Below are 19,202 nucleotides of genomic sequence, written 5' to 3'. Positions count from 1 at the left end.
AGTGTGGATAGTGGTAGATTTTCTTCTTTGGCGCTGGCTACTTAGCCTGGCCTCGATCCCGATGGCTTGGGGAATGGGGGATGTTTTATAGTACACGATACACGGTATAATGAACCTCGTCGCCGCGGGAGCTTGGACGGGTTGGTATTTGTAATTAGGCAGCGTGAGCACAACAATATAAAACAAAATGTAATGAAATTCAGGGTCGAACCTTTGCTGGTTGGTGGTTGGGGGTGCAATTTCGCAACTCACGAAATGGGGGAATAAGCACTTTTGTCGCCACGAGTTAAAGGTTACGACTTTGATTACGAACCAAGAAAACATGGTGGCGTATAATTTAAGGACCAAGCTAGTTAAGGTTCACGTTAAATTCATTAGAATAGTAAAACAATAACGTAAATTTTATTCTGAATAAATAAGACGATTCACGAAAGGAAATTTTGATCACGTTTTCAAACTAGACTTTAAGCTATCGAACTAATTCCGAATTCTCAAAACTCTCACTGGCTGGGGCTGCCGTTGGAGGTGATGGCAGATCAACGATACAGACGGAATCCTCTGCCCGGTTGCAGGCCATCGTTAGAACGTCGAAGATGAGTCCTGGGGCACATGTTCCTGGGAATGGCTGCTGGTTGATACAGATATAGAATCGGGTGCAATCTTCTGGATTTGGCACATTCTGAACGGTCATTATTCCCAGACACGGATTCACGTACAGTGGTTCTGCTGGGGCACTAAGGACTGCGGTGGTCACTTGGAGGACTACCACAAAGGACAGGATTTTAACTAGGAAAGGAAGATTGTTTTTTAATATTTTTCTTAAATTGTCGAAATCACTGTAAAACTCACTGTTCATTTTTTTTATAAGTCACTATCGATTACAATTTCCCACTGTTCAACCAATAACTGAGCTAGAAGGTCGGCAACACCTCTTCTTTTATATCTTAAACTTGACACTGTCAACCCCATCAATCACTGTTTCCCGTGACCAACTCGAAATTCACCAAACTCCACCCCAGCACTGATAACGGAAATCGATTCCACCGATTGCCCCCCAATCAGACCAGATCGTAGCGCGTCATCATCGGAAGTGATAGTGTCAAGATTGGGCGCGCAATACTTGACTGATGGGCTCACTTCCTGCATGACCACGACTTGCACACGCTTATTTGCAGAGGACAAAGTCCGGCAAACGACCGCAACCAACAGCTGGTTGACGTGCGCCGTCGTACGGTCTGGAGCGATATCTTTGTTGTCGAGCTTTTTTTTCTGGAAAATTTATCGCGAGCTGGTTCCGAAGGTCAGCTGAGGCTGATGATGATGGAAATGATGTAAATTTTGAATAATAATATGAATATTTCAGCAGGCAAACTGCGGCAGATCGTGGCTGGGATGAACAATAAGCTTGCCTGAATCGTTAACAAATACTTTTTAAATATGGCGGGTTGTTGTTGAAGATTTCACGGCTTGCCAATCACAAAACATACAAATTTCGCAGCATCCTGAAAAATGTTTTGTACAATTACAATTACAATTACAATTACAATTACAATTACAATTACAATTACAATTACAATTACAATTACAATTACAATTACAATTACAATTACAATTACAATTACAATTACAATTACAATTACAATTACAATTACAATTACAATTACAATTACAATTACAATTACAATTACAATTACAATTACAATTACAATTACAATTACAATTACAATTACAATTACAATTACAATTACAATTACAATTACAATTACAATTACAATTACAATTACAATTACAATTACAATTACAATTACAATTACAATTACAATTACAATTACAATTACAATTACAATTACAATTACAATTACAATTACAATTACAATTACAATTACAATTACAATTACAATTACAATTACAATTACAATTACAATTACAATTACAATTACAATTACAATTACAATTACAATTACAATTACAATTACAATTACAATTACAATTACAATTACAATTACAATTACAATTACAATTACAATTACAATTACAATTACAATTACAATTACAATTACAATTACAATTACAATTACAATTACAATTACAATTACAATTACAATTACAATTACAATTACAATTACAATTACAATTACAATTACAATTACAATTACAATTACAATTACAATTACAATTACAATTACAATTACAATTACAATTACAATTACAATTACAATTACAATTACAATTACAATTACAATTACAATTACAATTACAATTACAATTACAATTACAATTACAATTACAATTACAATTACAATTACAATTACAATTACAATTACAATTACAATTACAATTACAATTACAATTACAATTACAATTACAATTACAATTACAATTACAATTACAATTACAATTACAATTACAATTACAATTACAATTACAATTACAATTACAATTACAATTACAATTACAATTACAATTACAATTACAATTACAATTACAATTACAATTACAATTACAATTACAATTACAATTAAGTATTTCGATTCTTAAGGGGTTACAAACATGTAAATCGGCAAAAATGTCAAAGGCTGGTATGAACACAAATTTAAACTTTTTTTTTTATTCTGTTTTCAGGGTATTAAAATATACATTTTCATCTGTTAACAAAATAAATTTGAGGACATTCGGTTCTTTGCTGAGATATAGCTATTTGAAGTAATCAGTTTCAAAAAACGGGTGCCACGATATCTCAACACTGCTTTGACCAAATTGGCTTAAAAATTTAGGTGAAGACTCGTTAAACCGATCCTGAGCGCATTGCGAAGGCCGATTTTCAAAAACTTAATTTAAAAAAAGATAAAAATATTTTTATGTTTTCCATAAAAAAAAATTCAAATCGGGCTTCGTCATGCACAAGGAATATGTCTTGGGAGTCTTCTCTCCAAATTTCAGCCAATTTGGTCTATCTCATCTCGAGATATCGTGACACCCGTAAATCAACTCCGTGTTTAGAGAAAAACGTTCACAAAGTTTGACAGTTCGCTTTGCGCATGGCAAAATTGTAAACTTAAATCGTCTCTTACTCAGTTTAGTCACGAAATATCTTCATGAAACTTTCAGGACTGATTGAAAATTATCTTTTGACTGGATTTAGTGAATTTTCTGTGATATAAAATTTTGTGATTTTCTACCTGCATGTAACCCCTTAATCACGAATCCGAGGTCAAATTTTCGAAAAAGGTGTTTTCCAATTATTTGCAACCTGAAATGATGAAGATTTGGAAATTTGCTGTTGAAGGGACATTTATGTAAAATTAGAAGCCCAATTTAAAAGCGTACTCAGAGTTAGGGAAATAACATAGTATTAATCGAAAAATAAGGTTCAAAAATTCAGTAATTTTTCAATACCCAAGTTTAAAAAAATGACAGAAACATTTTATGAGAAATTCAATGTTCTTTTCGAATCTGTGATGAACTGTGATATTTTTTCATTTAGAACAAAAATTTACATTTCAGAATTTCGTGTTTTTTTTTTTTGTAACATTGCAGGGTTTTTTCTTACTTAGTCACAATATTCTACAAAGTTGTAGAGCAGACATATACAAAAAAATTATATGTATTAGTTTGGTTGTAACCATCGCATATTATCTCGATCGAAAAAAAAAATAAAATGTTTTTACACCACGGTTGTCAACGATTAAATTATCAAGACTTGAAACGATAACGATAATTCTAGTGATATCGCTGTTACGATAATTCTATCGGCGATATGATTATCGAAAGATCATTTTTAAAATCTACTTAATTCAACGATATTATGTTAAATTTTCAATGCTTTCACTAAGAATATATTTTTTGAAAATGAATTAGGTAATATAAAGTATTAAAACTTAAAATTGTTCACGTATTTTTTTTAATGTACTTAAATTGTTATCAAACGAAACGAAGCATTGGAGTTTTTTTTAAACACTAAAATTTTCACTAAATACCGTTTTTTTCGAAAATACTCAAATTTTTATAATTTTCAAGAAAGGTATCAAACGAAGCGATATGTCGTATGCTTTTTTTACTTCAATAGAAAAATACTAAAATTTCCACTACATACTGTTTTTTCGAAAATACTCAGTTTTTCATAACATACAAAATGGGTATCAAACGATGCGAAATTTTGTATCAGAGAATGGTTTGTATGCTATTTAACTTCAGAAGATTTTTTTTAACTGCTAAAATTCCTACAAAATTTCGTGTTTTTCAAGAATACCAAAAAAATACAAAAAATCTATATGAGTATCAAACGAAACGAAGTATTGTTTGCCATTTCAACTAATTAGATTTCTTTTTGAAAATACTTAAATTTTAACAAAATACTATCTTTTTCGAAAATACTTAAATTTTCAAAACATGCAATATGGTTGGTTGATGAATTTGATGTGCATTTTCGGTCTATGAATGTTTCTTTAATTAAACACTGTTTTTTTACAAATTACTGTATTTTTCAAAAATACTCAAATTTCAAAAATTCACAGAGGTATTTGGTATTTTGCGAAAATTGTAGTATTTTTCAAAATAAAACATTAAATATGGTGAATAGGCATTCAAAATTTCAAAATTTAGTAAATTATCAAAATTTAAGTACTACGAATATGGTATTTTGTGATTTTTTTTTTTCAAGAAAATTGCCCATCCTCTTCTGTTGCTTTCTGGCAGTTGCCTTATTTTTGTTCATTTAAAATAATTTACAAAAAAAAAAAATAAAATATGTTTAAGTAATTTCAAAAACATATTTTGATTTTATTTCCTGTCCCAAAAATATTTGTTTGCAAAATTTCTAATAGTCCCATACAAATAAATATTATCCAGAGTATTTTGAATAATTTACAATGACTTGTGTAATTTTTTTGGAAAAAAAATTCAATTTTCGGCAATCATTTTTGCTCTCTGTTTGTCGAAGAATTTTTAAGGAAAAAATTACATCTGCAATGGCCTTACTTAAAATTAAAAAAAAACGTCAAATTATGTAATAAGTTTCCAATAGATTTAACAAAACTAATTATAAAAAAAATCTACATTTTGGAACAAAAAACTCAAGCAGCTCTTGACAACAGTCCCAGTAACGATCCCACTTTGAAAGTATCAAACCGTGAATGGCACAGAAGAAAAGAAAAATACCCGCTGAAAGCGGGGAAAAACCAAATTAATACAAGAAAATAAACACATAACCGTACTTTATGGCATAAAAGTGCTGCCCAACAAGCCGAGGAAAGCTTTTTTCTTTCTTCTTGCTCCCACTGAGCTTGAGCTTGATTGAAAATGCCCACATTTTTTTCAGAACGTTCTCCATTAAACGGAGAATGACAGAGAAGAGGATGAGCGGGGACGAGGGACGAGGGGGGGGGGGAAACTATTTTCCCGGGCAACATCATCAGTTTGCCACGAAATAGGACGAAAGCAGGCTGTCGCGCTGTAATTGAGCGACCCCCTTGACTTGAGGAAGGAAATAAACGGAATGAAGTTAAGGACCTCGGTTTCCTCTTTTGGCTTGCTCGATGGGCTTTATGAAGCACGAAATTTGCGCAATTATAACCGTTGGTGAATAGGTTTTTGGGACGGGCAAATTTGGTTGGAGGAAATTGAGTTGAAAATGGTTTTGCTTTGCTGAAATCGTTGAGGAATTTTATCTTTTTTTATGCAAGTACGTCACCACCAAAAGAAGTAATTGACGCTCCTCAGGAAATTCCTCACAAAAATTCCCACCATAACAAACGCGTATGGAAACGTATGTTGAGCACGTGTACCAGTTTGTCACTCCTGTCAGGCAGTCCGGTAAAACATGATAAGAAATCACACACGCGAATTTGTCGAACATAATTTCCTGAGTCACGTAGTTTCCACAAATCAACCTTGGCTAAAGTTGTGAAACTCGAGAACTGGCTCAAGATTATGAGGGGTTTGTATCTAATGGCAAATTTTGAATTTGAGGTGATTCTTCCGATATGATATCGAATCGAAGGAACATTTTGGTTATCGTTGGGCCACCCTTCATTACGTGAACCATGATTGATGGTGCCAACGATTGACTTTTAATATAAAAGAAGCGAATGGAAATCGAAATGAGTAGTATTCATTTAGCTTTCAACTTGGTGGGATAAAAAAACTGGTTTAGAGAAGTTTAGCTGGAAATTAACATGAAAAGTGAGTTTTTAAAAATTTCTAAGAGAAAAAAGCAAGTTAAATATTTTTCGATTATTCTAGATAATTTCCCAAAGCTTTGGTTAGCAGTTTGCACTGCGGCCTCAATTGTTGGCCTTGCCAGAGGTCAGTTTGGTCCTTGTTACGGAATTACCGGTGTTGTGAACATCCCTGATCCGGCCGACTGTACGCGGTTCTTTATTTGCGTCAATGGCCAAGACTTCCCCAACCAATGCTCCGAGGGGCTTATCTTCGATGTCCTAACCGGCCAGTGCAATCGCGCTGAGGATTCGGTGTGCATCGTAGACGTTCCTACGATTCCAACGGCCGGTCCTGGCGAAACAACCGTGGCACCTGGACCACCTCCCGGTCCCGAAGAGCCTACTCCTGCTCCCGTAGATCCCACTCCAGGACCAGGCGAGACGGAAGCACCCAGTGAAGATCCAGGTGTTACAACGGTGCCAGTTCCAACGGCTCCCGTGGAGACCACGACCCCAGGCCCAATCCCGACGGCACCAACCGAGCCCGGAGTCACCACCGCAGGACCTGAGATCCCTCCTCCTGGACCAGAAACAACCGAAGCGCCAGCAGCTCCAACACCCGGACCAGCACCCACCACCGAAGCCCCAGCCGCTCCTACTCCTGCCCCGGCAACGACCACCCCCCCTGTAATCACCACAACCCTCGCTCCAGTGACAACACCAGCCCCACCCGCACCAACTCCAACTCCAACGATCGCACCCCCAGTCACTACGACCGAGGCTCCGCCCCCTCCCGTAACAACCACCGTAGCTCCACCCCCGCCAGTCACCACAACCGTAGCTCCACCCCCACCAATCACGACCCCTCCACCACCACCGCCCGGACCCACCCCGACCTGCAACGCGTGGGACGACTTTTACGCGCCCCACCCGGACTGCACGCGGTTCTTCCGGTGCGTGTTCGGCACGCTGCACGTGCTCAACTGCCCGCCGAACCAGTTCTGGAACCAGGCCCGCCTGTACTGTGACCACCAGTGGAACGTCGTGTGCCCCGCGAGTGGTTGAGAGTTTGGTAGAATGCTGAGGAATATTAGAGTTTAAATTTTTGTATGCAATCATTTTTTTGCACTCGTCATGTTCGGGCCACAAAACCAAAACCTTCAATAAATAACTTATTTTCATTCGGGTGCAAATCACATTTTTTTCGTCATAAAATTTTGTCTGAATAAGTATTTAATGAATTTCTATAGAATCAATTTGAAACATCCCCACCTGCATCTCTTGATACGGTTGTAACACCATTCATGGGTTGTTTATTTTGGCAGCGTCGTCGCGAGCAGGGCACCCACCCACACATGATACACCGACGCATCGAACGACTCTCAGCTAAAAGGCATTTTCCACCACCCACACGCCGTCAACCCTTTGCACCATAACATCTACGAACAACAATCGATTGTTGGCTGAGGAAACTCGAAAACAACAAAACAACAAATTTTATCGTTTTCGCTATAGCAACGGCACGCGCCGCCATCGGTGCTCACGGTCTTCACGGTGAGTTAGTGAGTGCTACACCACCACGATTGTGAGTGAGTGGTCAGCTGCCGATGTGAGTGCGAGTTTTATTTTTGTCACGATGTGCAGGTTTGTTGCAAAGTGGCTGCAAAGTTTTGTCAGTGTGTACGTCGGAAAACTATTTTTTTTTTTAAACTTTTGTCGTCCTATCATGACACACACTGAAAATTGCTGTAAGGGTGACAACTGGCCATAGGGATTATAGGGTAGAACGCGTTTGGCACAAGTACATTCTCGACTACCGTAAAGTTTCATAAACAGTATTCTGAAATATGATTTTTTCGAAAATAAAAACAGGATTTTTCGACGCGCCGAACGTAAAAACGGAAAAATGAAAAAAAAAAAAACGGGAAAAAAATTTCCGCGGAAACTGCAACAACTTTAAAATTTATGCTATGACCTATACTTTTTTTTGGTTGATTGCCTATTACATAACCAATGATATTTTTTTCAATATTTCAATACCGTGGTGACTTAAACCATCCCGAATTTTGAATGTCTAAATTACTTTAGAACATTATCCAAAGTTATTTTTTTCCGAGGACTCCAGAAAATTGAATCTAGATTGCAAAAACTCCATTCATTGTTGCCGAACATAAGTATAACTAGAGAGCAATTCTCTGAGATTTCGGTCATTCGACTTTTTCTGTATTTTTTAATCCGACTGAAACTTTTTTGGTGCCTTCGGTATGCCCTAAGAAGCCATTTTGCATCATTAGTTTGTCCATATAATTTTCCATACAAATTTGGCAGCTGTCCATACAAAAATGATATGTGAAAATTCAAAAATCTGTATCTTTTGAAGGAATTTTTTGATCGATTTGGTGTCCTCGGCAAAGTTGTAGGTATGGATATGGACTACACTGAAAAAAAATGATATATGGTAAAAAAAATTTTGGTGATTTTTTATTTAACTTTTTGTCACTAAAACTTGATTTGCAAAAAAAAAACACTATTTTTATTTTTTTTATATGTTTTAGAGGATGATGTTTTTTTATGATTTTTTGAATCAATACAATTTTTTTCAAAAAATCGAAATATTGGTCGCAAAAATTTTTCAATTTGATTTTTTGATGCAAAATTGAATTTGCAGTTAAAAAGTACTTAAGTGAAATTTTGATAAAGTGCACCGTTTTCAAGTTATAGCCATTTTTATGTAACTTTTTTCAAAATAGTCGCAGTTATTGATTTTTTTTAAATAGTGCCCATGTTTGCCCACTTTTGAAAAAAATATTTTTGAAAAGCTGAGAAAATTCTCTATATTTTGCTTTTTCGGACTTTGTTGATACCACCCTAAGTTGCTAAGATATTGCCATGCAAAGGTTTAAAAACAAGAAAATTAATGTTTTCTAAGTCTCACCCAAACAACCCACCATTTTCTAATGTCGATATCTCAGCAACTAATGGTCCGATTTACAATGTTAAAATATGAAACATTCGTGAAATTTTCCGATCTTTTCGAAAAAAATATTTTCAAAAATTTTAAATCAAGAGTAATATTTCAAAAGGGCGTTATGTTGGATGTTTGGTTTTTTTGAAATGTTAGTCTTGATTTTGAATCTTAGAAAAAAATTTTTTCGAAAAGATCGGAAAATTTCACGAATGTTTCATATTTTAACATTGTAAATCGGACCTATAGTTGCTGAGATATCGACGTAAGAAAATTGTGGGTTGTTTGGGTGAGACTTAGAAAACATCAATGTTCTTGTTTTGAAACCTTTGCATGGCAATATCTTAGCAACTTAGGGTGGTATCAACAAATTCCGAAAAAGCAAAATATAAAGAGTTTTCTCAGGTTTTCAAAAATATTTTTTTCAAAAGTGGGCAAACATGGGCACTATTTTAAAAAAATCAATAACTGCGACTATTTTGAAAAAAATCACATAAAAATGGCTATAACATGAAAACGGTGCTATTTATCAAAATTCCACTAAAATACTTTTTGATTGCAAATTCAATTTTACATCAAAAAATCAAATTGAAATTTTTTTGAAAAAAATTGTATTGATACAAAAATTCCCATTCTGGAAATTTCTGAAAAGTTGGCATTTGATGTCCTCTGAAACATATCAAAAAATAAAAAAAATTAAAAATAGTGTTTTTTTTGCAAATCAAGTTTTAGTGACAAAAAGTTAAATAAAAAATCACCCAATTTTTTTTACCGTGTACCATTTTTTTCAGTTTAGTCCATATCCGTACCTACAACTTTGCCGAAGACACCGAATCGATCAAAAAATTCCTTCAAAAGATACAGATTTTTGAATTTTCATACATCATTTTTGTATGGCCAGCTGCCAAATTTGTATGGAAAATTATATGGACAAACTAATGATGCAAAATGGCTTCTTTGGGCATTCCGAAGGCACCAAAAAAGTTTCAGTCGGATTAAAAAATACAAAAATTAAAATTTAAGAAAAAAGACCGATTTCGTACCCGAGCAGGGGTAAATAACAAGGGAATACCAAATTTTGGTATTACTTGGGCAAAAAACAGCGACCAAAATGTGCCCTTGGTTGCCAAGTATTAGATGGTAAAATACTATGAAATCATACCAAAATCTTGTATGTGTAAGGGCACAACAATACCAAACCATGTTATTCCAAGGGTAAAATAATACCTCAAAATAAAACCATTTCAATACCATGTTGAGGTCTTCTGGATTTTGAACATTGCTTGAATACCAAAACTTGGTATTGCCATGGTTTTATTTTTAGGTATTCCCGCGCCCTTGGAAAATCATATTTTGGTATTTCTGTGGTCTTTCACATACATGATTTTGGTATGATTTCATGGTATTTTACCATCTATTACTGGGCAACCAAGAGCACATTATGGTCGCTGGTATTTGAACAAGTAATACCAAAATTTGGTATTTTCATACCATTTTTAGTGCAGCAGTTGCAGTTAGTGAAAAAACGGAAATGATCCATATGCAACAGCCAAATCTACTCACCTGATGATTCCATGTTGTTCTTAGTGATATTCTTCACCACACCGAATGCATTTGTCATTGATGAACGACCTGTGCTTGAAGTTCTGGAAGCTTCTGAAAAATAACAAGATTGAAAAATAAGTATTATTAAAATGAAACTGAATTGAAATTCACCTAAATTCATTAATCTGTCGATTGACTCGTTTTTCAAAGTATTTGGTTATCCCGACTTAAAGATATTTCAACGTTTTTGAAAAAAATATTAGTGGGTATATCACACCAATTTTTAAAATCATCTTTAACATTTTTGTGTTTCAAGTCATTTTAGCGCAAAAATAATTAACTCGTAAAATTTTTTAACAAATTTCCCATAGTTTCAGAGAAAATTGATGAAACCTTTCAATATTCAAATAATACCAAAATGTGCCATCCTGACTTAGAAAATTTTCCACAATTTCAAGTCATTTCTGTAGGGGGTATATCAAAAATGTTTAAAATCAAGTTTGAAATTTCCGGTTCTGAATGAAAGCATTCGCTTTGAGACATGATTTCAGCGCAAAATTAATTATTTTGTCAAAATTGGTCAAAATTTTCCCACAGTTTCAGAGGAATTTGATAAAACACTTAAATACCAAAATAATACCAAAATGTGCCATCCTGACTTAGAAAATTTTCCACAATTTCAAGTCATTTCTATAGGGGGTATATCAAAAATGTTTAAAATAAAGTTTGAAATTTCCGGTTTTCAATGAAAGCATTCGCTTTGAGACATCATTTTAGCGCAAAATTAATTATTTTGTCAAAATTGGTCAAAACTTTCCCATAGTTTCAGAGGAATTTGATAAAACACTTTAATACCAAAATAATACCAAAATGTGCCATCCTGACTTAGAAAATTTTCCACAATTTCAAGTCATTTCTATAGGGGGTATATCAAAAATGTTTAAAATAAAGTTTGAAATTTCCGGTTTTCAATGAAAGCATTCGCTTTGAGACATCATTATAGCGCAAAATTAATTATTTTGTCAAAATTGGTCAAAATTTTCCCATAGTTGCAGAGGAATTTGATAAAATACTGTAATACCAAAATAATACCAAAATGTGGTGTTCGATCATTGACAAATTCTGCAATTTTGCAATATCAAAACAATACCTTAAATTGGTATGATACCACATTTTGCTCTTGCATAATCCTTAAGACAAATTTTAAAGGGTCCAGGAATACCAAAATTTGGTACTGATACCAGAGAAAGGTATTATTTCGCATTTCCCTTGTTATTTACCCATGCTCGGGTAGAGAACTGCTCTAGAATAATAAAATATGTATTTTTTCATGATTTGATTTTTCAAGGCCTCTAAAGAAACTCGGATAATCTGAGTTTTGGATAATCGTGTGCGAACTGTATTAAAAAATTGGGCAACTTTCAATTAATAATGAACATCTTAAGGCCATTGCAAATTTGATTTAACTTTTTGTTACCCCCAACCTTTCAAAATTTCCCTGAAAACTTCATTGATACTTTGCAATTATTTGATAGTTGCTTAACTGTAATGATGGATAAATCATTTTGTGATACTTACCGCCTATTTTTTCTGTTTATTTCATAGCAATTTTAAGTTTTTTTTCCTAAATATGGACATTTTTAAGGCAAATTGTTATCACATTAAACCAAACATATGGAATTTCAAATATTTTAAAAATTATGATTTGCTTTTGACACTTGAAAATGTTTGTTTCAGAAACAAAAAAAAATATTCACAAAAAAGTTACTTTTCAAATTTAAATAAATTATAGAGAATAATCAAAAAAAAATAAGAGACATATTTTTTTATTCCAGAATAATGTTTAACTAAATGTTGGAAATATACCTTTCTTTAGTAAGAAAGGCAAAAAAATATTTATCAAGATGAATCTATTGTTTTTCAAAACGAATTTGAATTGAATTTAATATCAAGCATAGAAAACCAGAACTTTTCGTTATGGGTTTCTCGGGATAGACACACCAGTTAAAAAATATTTATAATAATTAATTCATATTTTCAAGAGAAAAAAAAAGTGTACACAAATTGTCATAAACGTGTGGCACAGTTAGCACAACAACATTTTTGATGATTTAACACGCAGAGTTGTACATAGTAAAAAAGTAGAATTTCGGAAGTTTGTTGATTTGGACGGTTGGTATTATTAGGGCTAGTGAATTTTTGGCGATTTCACGGAAGCCTACGCGGCACCATTTGGCATGGAAAAAGTGTTTTAAAATGCATTTTTCACTAGTTCAGGTGTTTTGCAATTATTAGTTTTCAAAAAAGTAAGATTTGGCTAAAATAAAAATTTTAAGCGAAAAAAAACATTTTGCGATGATTTTCAAAAATTCAAAAGATTTTAAACACTTGTAGCACCAACGGGGTCAAATCATACGCGAAGCACCAAGGGGATCAAAAAGTTGGAAATGCAACTTCAACCGTCTCGGCGAAAACTCAACCGATTCTTGTTGTATTCGATCCGGAAGAATATCAAGAATCACCTCCAACTAGGTAGATCCAAACAGATGCGTTTACCTTAAGTTATAATAAAAAAGGCATTTCCAACTTTTTTCTAAGGGTTGTTTGAGCAGGTGAAGTTGCATTTCCAACTTTTTTGACCCCTTGGGGGCTACAAGAGTTAAATCAACCCAAATATGCTCAAAATGATTTTAGAACTGCGTTTAGACGCAGGGGAATGCATTTTAAATTTATTTTAGCTGATTGCAGTTCAATCTTCATTAAAGTTTTGAAAGTTTGTTGAAAAAATATGTTTTTGCCCCCTGATTTTTCGGGCCACCTTTGGAGGGAGGGGAGACAAAAACTTTTAAAAAAAGTTGTGCCAGCCTAAACAGGTTGAAAAAAAAATCACCTTATGACCGAATAAGATGAAATTTAAATTGAAGGCAATAAACGAGCTTACTGCTAAATTTGTGCAATTCATTTAAATGTTTTCGAGAAATTTCAATTTGAAGTAAATATTTAGTGATGCTCTGGTGCAATAAAGGGCATGAGTGAATTAACATTATAGAATTTAATTTTTCTCATGTTGGAATTTAAATCACAAATATTCACCCAAATTTTGACAACATCTCCCCCTCTCAAGTGTTCACAGCAAAACGGAAAATGGGAAAAATATCACTCATCCTTTCTTCCACCCTTTTTTTCTACATATCAGGTGTGGAAAATCATCCCCAGTCTGCTGGGGTCGGCTCTCATAGTCACAACGCTGACGCTTGTGTGTTGTGTTTGTTGATTTTACTCTCGATTCTCGACGGAAAAACCTCCTCTTCCTCCTCACACCCCACACGTCGTGACTCGCGCCTCGCAGCTAAATTGCAAATTTTCCTCGTGTGCATCGTGAGTGGGTGTGTGTGTGTGTGTGTGTGTGAATGTTAATCACCGTCGTCGTCGTCGTGTTGCTTTTCACAGTCAATCTGCTGCTATTGCTGCTGCTTCTGGCCCTAGACTCGAGAACGCTGACCGTGGAAGCGGTTCAGTTTTGCTTCTGCCGTTCGACGGAGAGTTACGTGCGAATCGAAGGGAGGCGTTTAGCTTTTTTCTTTTAACATTGGTCGAGTTGGTCATCATCATCATCGTCGTCGTCGATTTGTCCTAAACCTCTTTACGAGCGGGTCGCGTGTGTGAGTTGTGGTCGTGAAAATTGTGAAAAATACCACCCATGAGAGGGGGGATCCGGTGAAAATTGGATGATTTATGAGCTGCTTTTTTGGCGTGAGTGTGTGTGAAGGTTTTGGGTTACGAAAGTGGAAACGACGGTATTAGGAAGCAAATTAAAGTCTCAAGTGCCATTAGTGGGGAAAAGCGAGGCGGCTTGGTGTAAAGTGTTTTAAGGTGATCCACTCAAATTACAATCAGGAGCGTCTCGAGAGGAGTAACTCAGCGGAAGCGGTCCGAAAGAGTTCGTAAGCGGTGAAATAAAAAAAAAAAAGCGTCAACATGTCGTGGAGATATGCGGTATGCAATATTTTTTATTAGACTTTTCCGTTTTTTTTTTCTTTTTGTGTTTTCAGTATTTCAGCATTATTGGAAAATTTCTGAACTTTTCGAAGAAATTATTCTCAAACATGGGCACCTTGAAAAAGGGATAGCAAAATTTTCGCAAAATCCAACTTCAGGGAAATTTACATCGAAAATTGTGCACTTTATCAACATTTTTGTACAGTAGGGGAGAGTGGGGAGACTTGATCCCCTTTTTTGTATCGAACATAACTCTGTCAATTTCTCACAAAACTATAAACTTTGTGGATGAATTGAAAGCTTAAACATTCATCTATGTTTGGCTAATAAAGGTATTTCATCAGATGAACTCTTCGAATCATGCCAAGCGTTTTAAAAAATATTTTAAACAGGCATTTTAAAAATGTTAGGGGTAACTTGATCCCCCTTTCAACATTTTTTAAGAAATGTTAAGCAAAATGTTTCTCATCCAAACTTTAAATTTTCTATAAGTTACAGCAATTTCACATAAAACCTGTACGTTTGTGTTCAAAATATAACAAGTTTAGTATGTAAAATATTTAAAAAACTAAAAATATTATTTTTTAGACCAAAATTAAGCATGTTTACGAAAGCTGAAAATTTTTGTTTACAATTTTTTTGAAAAAATGTTCAAACTGCAGTAAGTTATGTACAACTATACTAAAGGAAACTATGTATGAAAACCCAGCCCAATTATTTAATCTTAAGGCTGATTCCAGTGACTGTAAAAATGCAGGGATCAAGTCTCCCTAAACGCACTTTTTTAAACAATTGATTGTAAAAATAGTATGACGATAAATTTAACATCAAATGTGTAAGGGTTTTGGAGTTGATTAGTGTATCAAACAATTAATATAGAAAACATATTTTTTTGATAATTTTTTAGTGTTTTCTATGCATATCAAAAAAAGAAAAAAAAAACCCTTGGAAGTTTTTTGCAGCTCGTTTTAGAAAAATGTGTGTAACTCAATCTAAACATTTTTCAAGTTTTTTCTTTGTTTTCTACAATGAGTTTTAGTTAATTTCGCACAACTTTCTTTTTTTCCATTTCAAATCGTTTTTCTCATCTTAAAATGAAGTCGAATTTAAAAAAAATATGCTCCAGCCCACTTAGGAGTCCTAATGTGAATCCTCTAGAAAAATTATGAACAAAACTCAATTTTCTATAATAGAGAAAAAATAGGTAATGATTTTCAAATACATTGAAAAAGAATTCATATCACAATTCAATTTCAATTTCTACTTAATTTAAACTATCTATTTAGAAACAACTATGCTAAAAATACCAAATATCAGAAAGAACTGTCCGAAAGTAGATTCATGAACCATCCCCGGTATTGTTTATAAAATTTCACAATCAAACTCAAATCAAAACATCAAATATGGGCCAAATTTGGGATCAGTAGATAAAAGCAAAGTATGGCCTGAACATTTTTAAGAACTTATTTTCAATAAAAATAAAAATAAGAAATTATATAGATCAAAAAAGCGTACGAGCTACATTAAAATACATCTGATGAAATGAGGATTTTTTTTCGAATTTATTTTAATTTTACGCAAGATTTTTCTTCTAAATTTATTGTTGCCACTCAAAAATGCAGTTAATAAGGGTTTTTTTTGTTATATATTGAAAATAATTGAATCGATATTCAACTAATTCACAACAAAAAAATCGGGACCCGTATTTAAGCCTTTCAAAGATGTTTAACTTTTTTGTAAATTATTTAAAACCTTCAAACAGATACTGAAAACTTATTAATACAGCAATGGTTTCGATTTATTTTTCACCTAAGATTTTGCCTACATGATTGAATTGATGGGCATTTTATCTGATAGTAGCAGTGTTTTAATCACCGCACGTAATGTTTCTATTTGTGAAATATTGAGTTTAGAAATGATTAAAATGGAATTGGGAACTTAAATTTTTCGGTTCAATTTTATGATTGTAACAAAATTAAAAAAAAATATATCCAGCGCTCTTTTAGCTTGATTAAAACAAAACATCTTTTGAACTTGTTTAACAAAAAACACTAATTTTATGTATCAAAGCATAATCTCGATTAACTTAAAAAACAAATCATTGAATTTTTTTTCTAAGGTCCAAAATTATTGTTTTTGCAAATCTTGATTTACAAATTTTGTTTTTAAATTTCATTCAATAAAAAAAAAAGTTAAATGTCCAAGTGTCAAGCCAAACAAAAATAAAAAATGATTATTTGCCAAAATAAATCAAAAATTAAAAAAAAATAAGTTGAAATAAAAATGTTAAGACGTATAAATGAAAAAAAATATTTTTGCGAAGGATTTTTTTAAATGATGTAATGTGGAACGTAGAACATTTTTTCAATTGGTTGTGAAAGTATATTTGGTGATGAATTTTTGTATTAGGCAAATAAAAAAAATTAAAAATATTTGAATTTGAAGAATGTAACAACATTTTAACTATAACTAACCATTTATAAGATCAATTCAAAAGAAAGTTAATAAAATCTTCGATAAAATATGAATGATATTTTATTTATCCACCTCAGCTAACCCTCTGCTACAGCGGATGTCTCCTTGATGTGATATTATAATAAGAAATACCTTCTTCCTTTAACTATCCCTTGTCTATTAGTAATTTCGAAGGTTATTTTGTAACTTTTTTCCTTCCCCTGCTCAATTTGTTCTCCCGTGTACCAGTAAACTCTAACACCGTTTGAATTAGTCAGCTGTTGAAAGGTACCGTAAACTGGGGTGACTTTGAATGCCCGGAGTGACATTGACAGAAATTTGATTTGCCTACTTATTTTGATATATCCAATGTTACAGTCATATTTTTGCATATATGTTCGATAATAAGCTATCCCTTAATGCTTACATACTTAAAATTCTCAAAAATATTTGGATATTAATTTGACGGGCATTTGAAAAACCTATCAAAGTCACCCCGGGCTATCAAAGTCACCCCAGTTTACGGTACCCCATATCTCAGCTTAGGTTAATTACTGCACTGATGTTTTTGCCAAAACAATCTAATAAATGAAATGAAAAATATTTTATCTATTTGCAAAATTTCTTCTTATTCTTATATTCTATCTCTTTATTTTTAAACTTAACAAAAATCAACAGCCTTTGATCATTTTCTTTTTTTGAAATGTAATGAAATACACAAAAAATTTAATATATTTATTTTTTATGCAACACATAAAAAACAACAGCCCAAAACTAAGATATTGCAAATAGATTTCATCAGTCAAATTACAGCAATACAAAAAAAATCATTTTTAAACTTTTTAAATCTCAAAGTTGTCTAATTTTACTTATATTTTAAAAATAAATAAGTAACTTTTGATTGCAAAAGATGTTCCAATAAAATTAATATTTTTGATATTATTTTACGAGATGAATGAGGCTTAAACCTCAAATTGCATTGGGCTAACTTCCGTAAAAATGGACTATTTCTAGTTTGTATATAACATTGCATTACAAACCCTTCCAGGCGAAACGAAACTATTGGCACTACGCCCCCCGGGGCATGGCCTTCCTCTAACGTGGGATTTCTGCTCCAGCGCCTCTGACGAGACAGGAGAAACCGGGACCGACGTTTTACTTCACCATCCGATAGAAGCTCAGTGGATAAGGCGGGAATCGAACCCGCGTCTCATAGCATCATCGGGATCGGCAGCCGAAGCCGCTACCCCTGCGCCACGAGACCCACATGGCCTGAATTTTGAAAAAATATATATATTTTGTTGTTAATTATGAGAAAAAAAAATCTAACCACACAAATATTATAAGTATGTTAAGAATATTTTGATTTTTGGGGTCAATATGACTCATCTGGCCTAAAAAGGGTTAAATTAAGATTATAATTTCATAACAGTTTTCTCATATGATCAGAAACTCTACCGGCTCGGAAATGGATCCATGCTAGATCTTTCTTAAATAAATACAAATTCCTGATAAAAAAAAAACAAACAAATAATAAAAAGATCACTTTGAATGAATAAAAATCATATTTCTAAATTTAATATATCATCGATGTTTTATTTTGGTCTATTTTGTCCCTGATTTTTTTTTTAATTTTATTTTTATTAAAAATATTACCAGCTTAACTGTTATTGAAGCAATTTTTCCAACGAGGCCTCAATTCTTTCTTAGGTTGGTTACCGTAGAACTAATCAAAATAACACTTTTTAATCATAATTTTGAAAATAATATGTTTTTTTTTTTAGTTTAATCGTGATAATTCTTATTCAAATATAAACAAAGAATCATAAATTTGATGACCATTGGAACCGTTAACAACATTCCAAAACCCACTACGAAATTCCACTGACACTGACAGTGACACATAACTCTTGCTTTCTTATTCTCGCATGACTTTCCACTTATAAATAAACCGTGCCGCGATTTACGACCATCAAACAGGTCCGTAACTTATCCCTTTAACCCCCTCCTCTTCCCCACGCGTGAAGGGGAGAGGGGGTTTATCTCACTCACAACAACGTGAGGATGATGTTTCAACCCAA

At 33.4% G+C, this 19,202-nt stretch overlaps 3 protein-coding genes across 4 annotated transcripts in view; 2 read left to right on the top strand and 1 right to left on the bottom strand.

Annotated features, from left to right (window-relative positions):
• The window catches only part of LOC120419460 (dual specificity protein phosphatase 3), a 63,373-nt gene that overhangs the window by 6,751 nt on the left and 37,420 nt on the right, over positions 1–19,202 (top strand). Inside the window, exon 1 of one of the 2 annotated variants that reach the window (XM_052707382.1) lies at positions 14,170–14,664. The exons of the other annotated variant lie outside the window; for it this stretch is intronic. Within the exon in view, the coding sequence (XP_052563342.1) occupies positions 14,647–14,664 (18 nt within the window). The 5' untranslated portion in view covers positions 14,170–14,646. Of the gene's footprint in view, positions 1–14,169; positions 14,665–19,202 lie in introns of those variants that run through there. 2 annotated transcript variants of the gene reach the window in all.
• Positions 381–1,032, bottom strand: LOC128092781 (uncharacterized). The gene is made up of 2 exons (XM_052707384.1): positions 850–1,032; positions 381–786 (listed from the first exon to the last, which is right to left on the bottom strand). The coding sequence occupies exons 1-2, from the start codon at positions 854–856 to the stop codon at positions 470–472; spliced, it is 324 nt and encodes a 107-aa protein (XP_052563344.1). The 5' UTR covers positions 857–1,032; the 3' UTR covers positions 381–469.
• On the top strand, positions 6,095–7,390 carry LOC120419459 (uncharacterized). The gene is made up of 2 exons (XM_039582141.2): positions 6,095–6,180; positions 6,241–7,390. Exons 1-2 carry the CDS (start codon positions 6,174–6,176, stop codon positions 7,221–7,223), a joined length of 990 nt encoding a protein of 329 aa, XP_039438075.1. The 5' UTR covers positions 6,095–6,173; the 3' UTR covers positions 7,224–7,390.

Source organism: Culex pipiens, chromosome 2 (genome assembly GCF_016801865.2).
Source record: "Culex pipiens pallens isolate TS chromosome 2, TS_CPP_V2, whole genome shotgun sequence".
NCBI lineage: Eukaryota > Metazoa > Arthropoda > Insecta > Diptera > Culicidae > Culex > Culex pipiens.
Note: the sequence above shows the minus strand (reverse complement) of the source record. Positions and strands in the feature narration are given on the sequence as shown.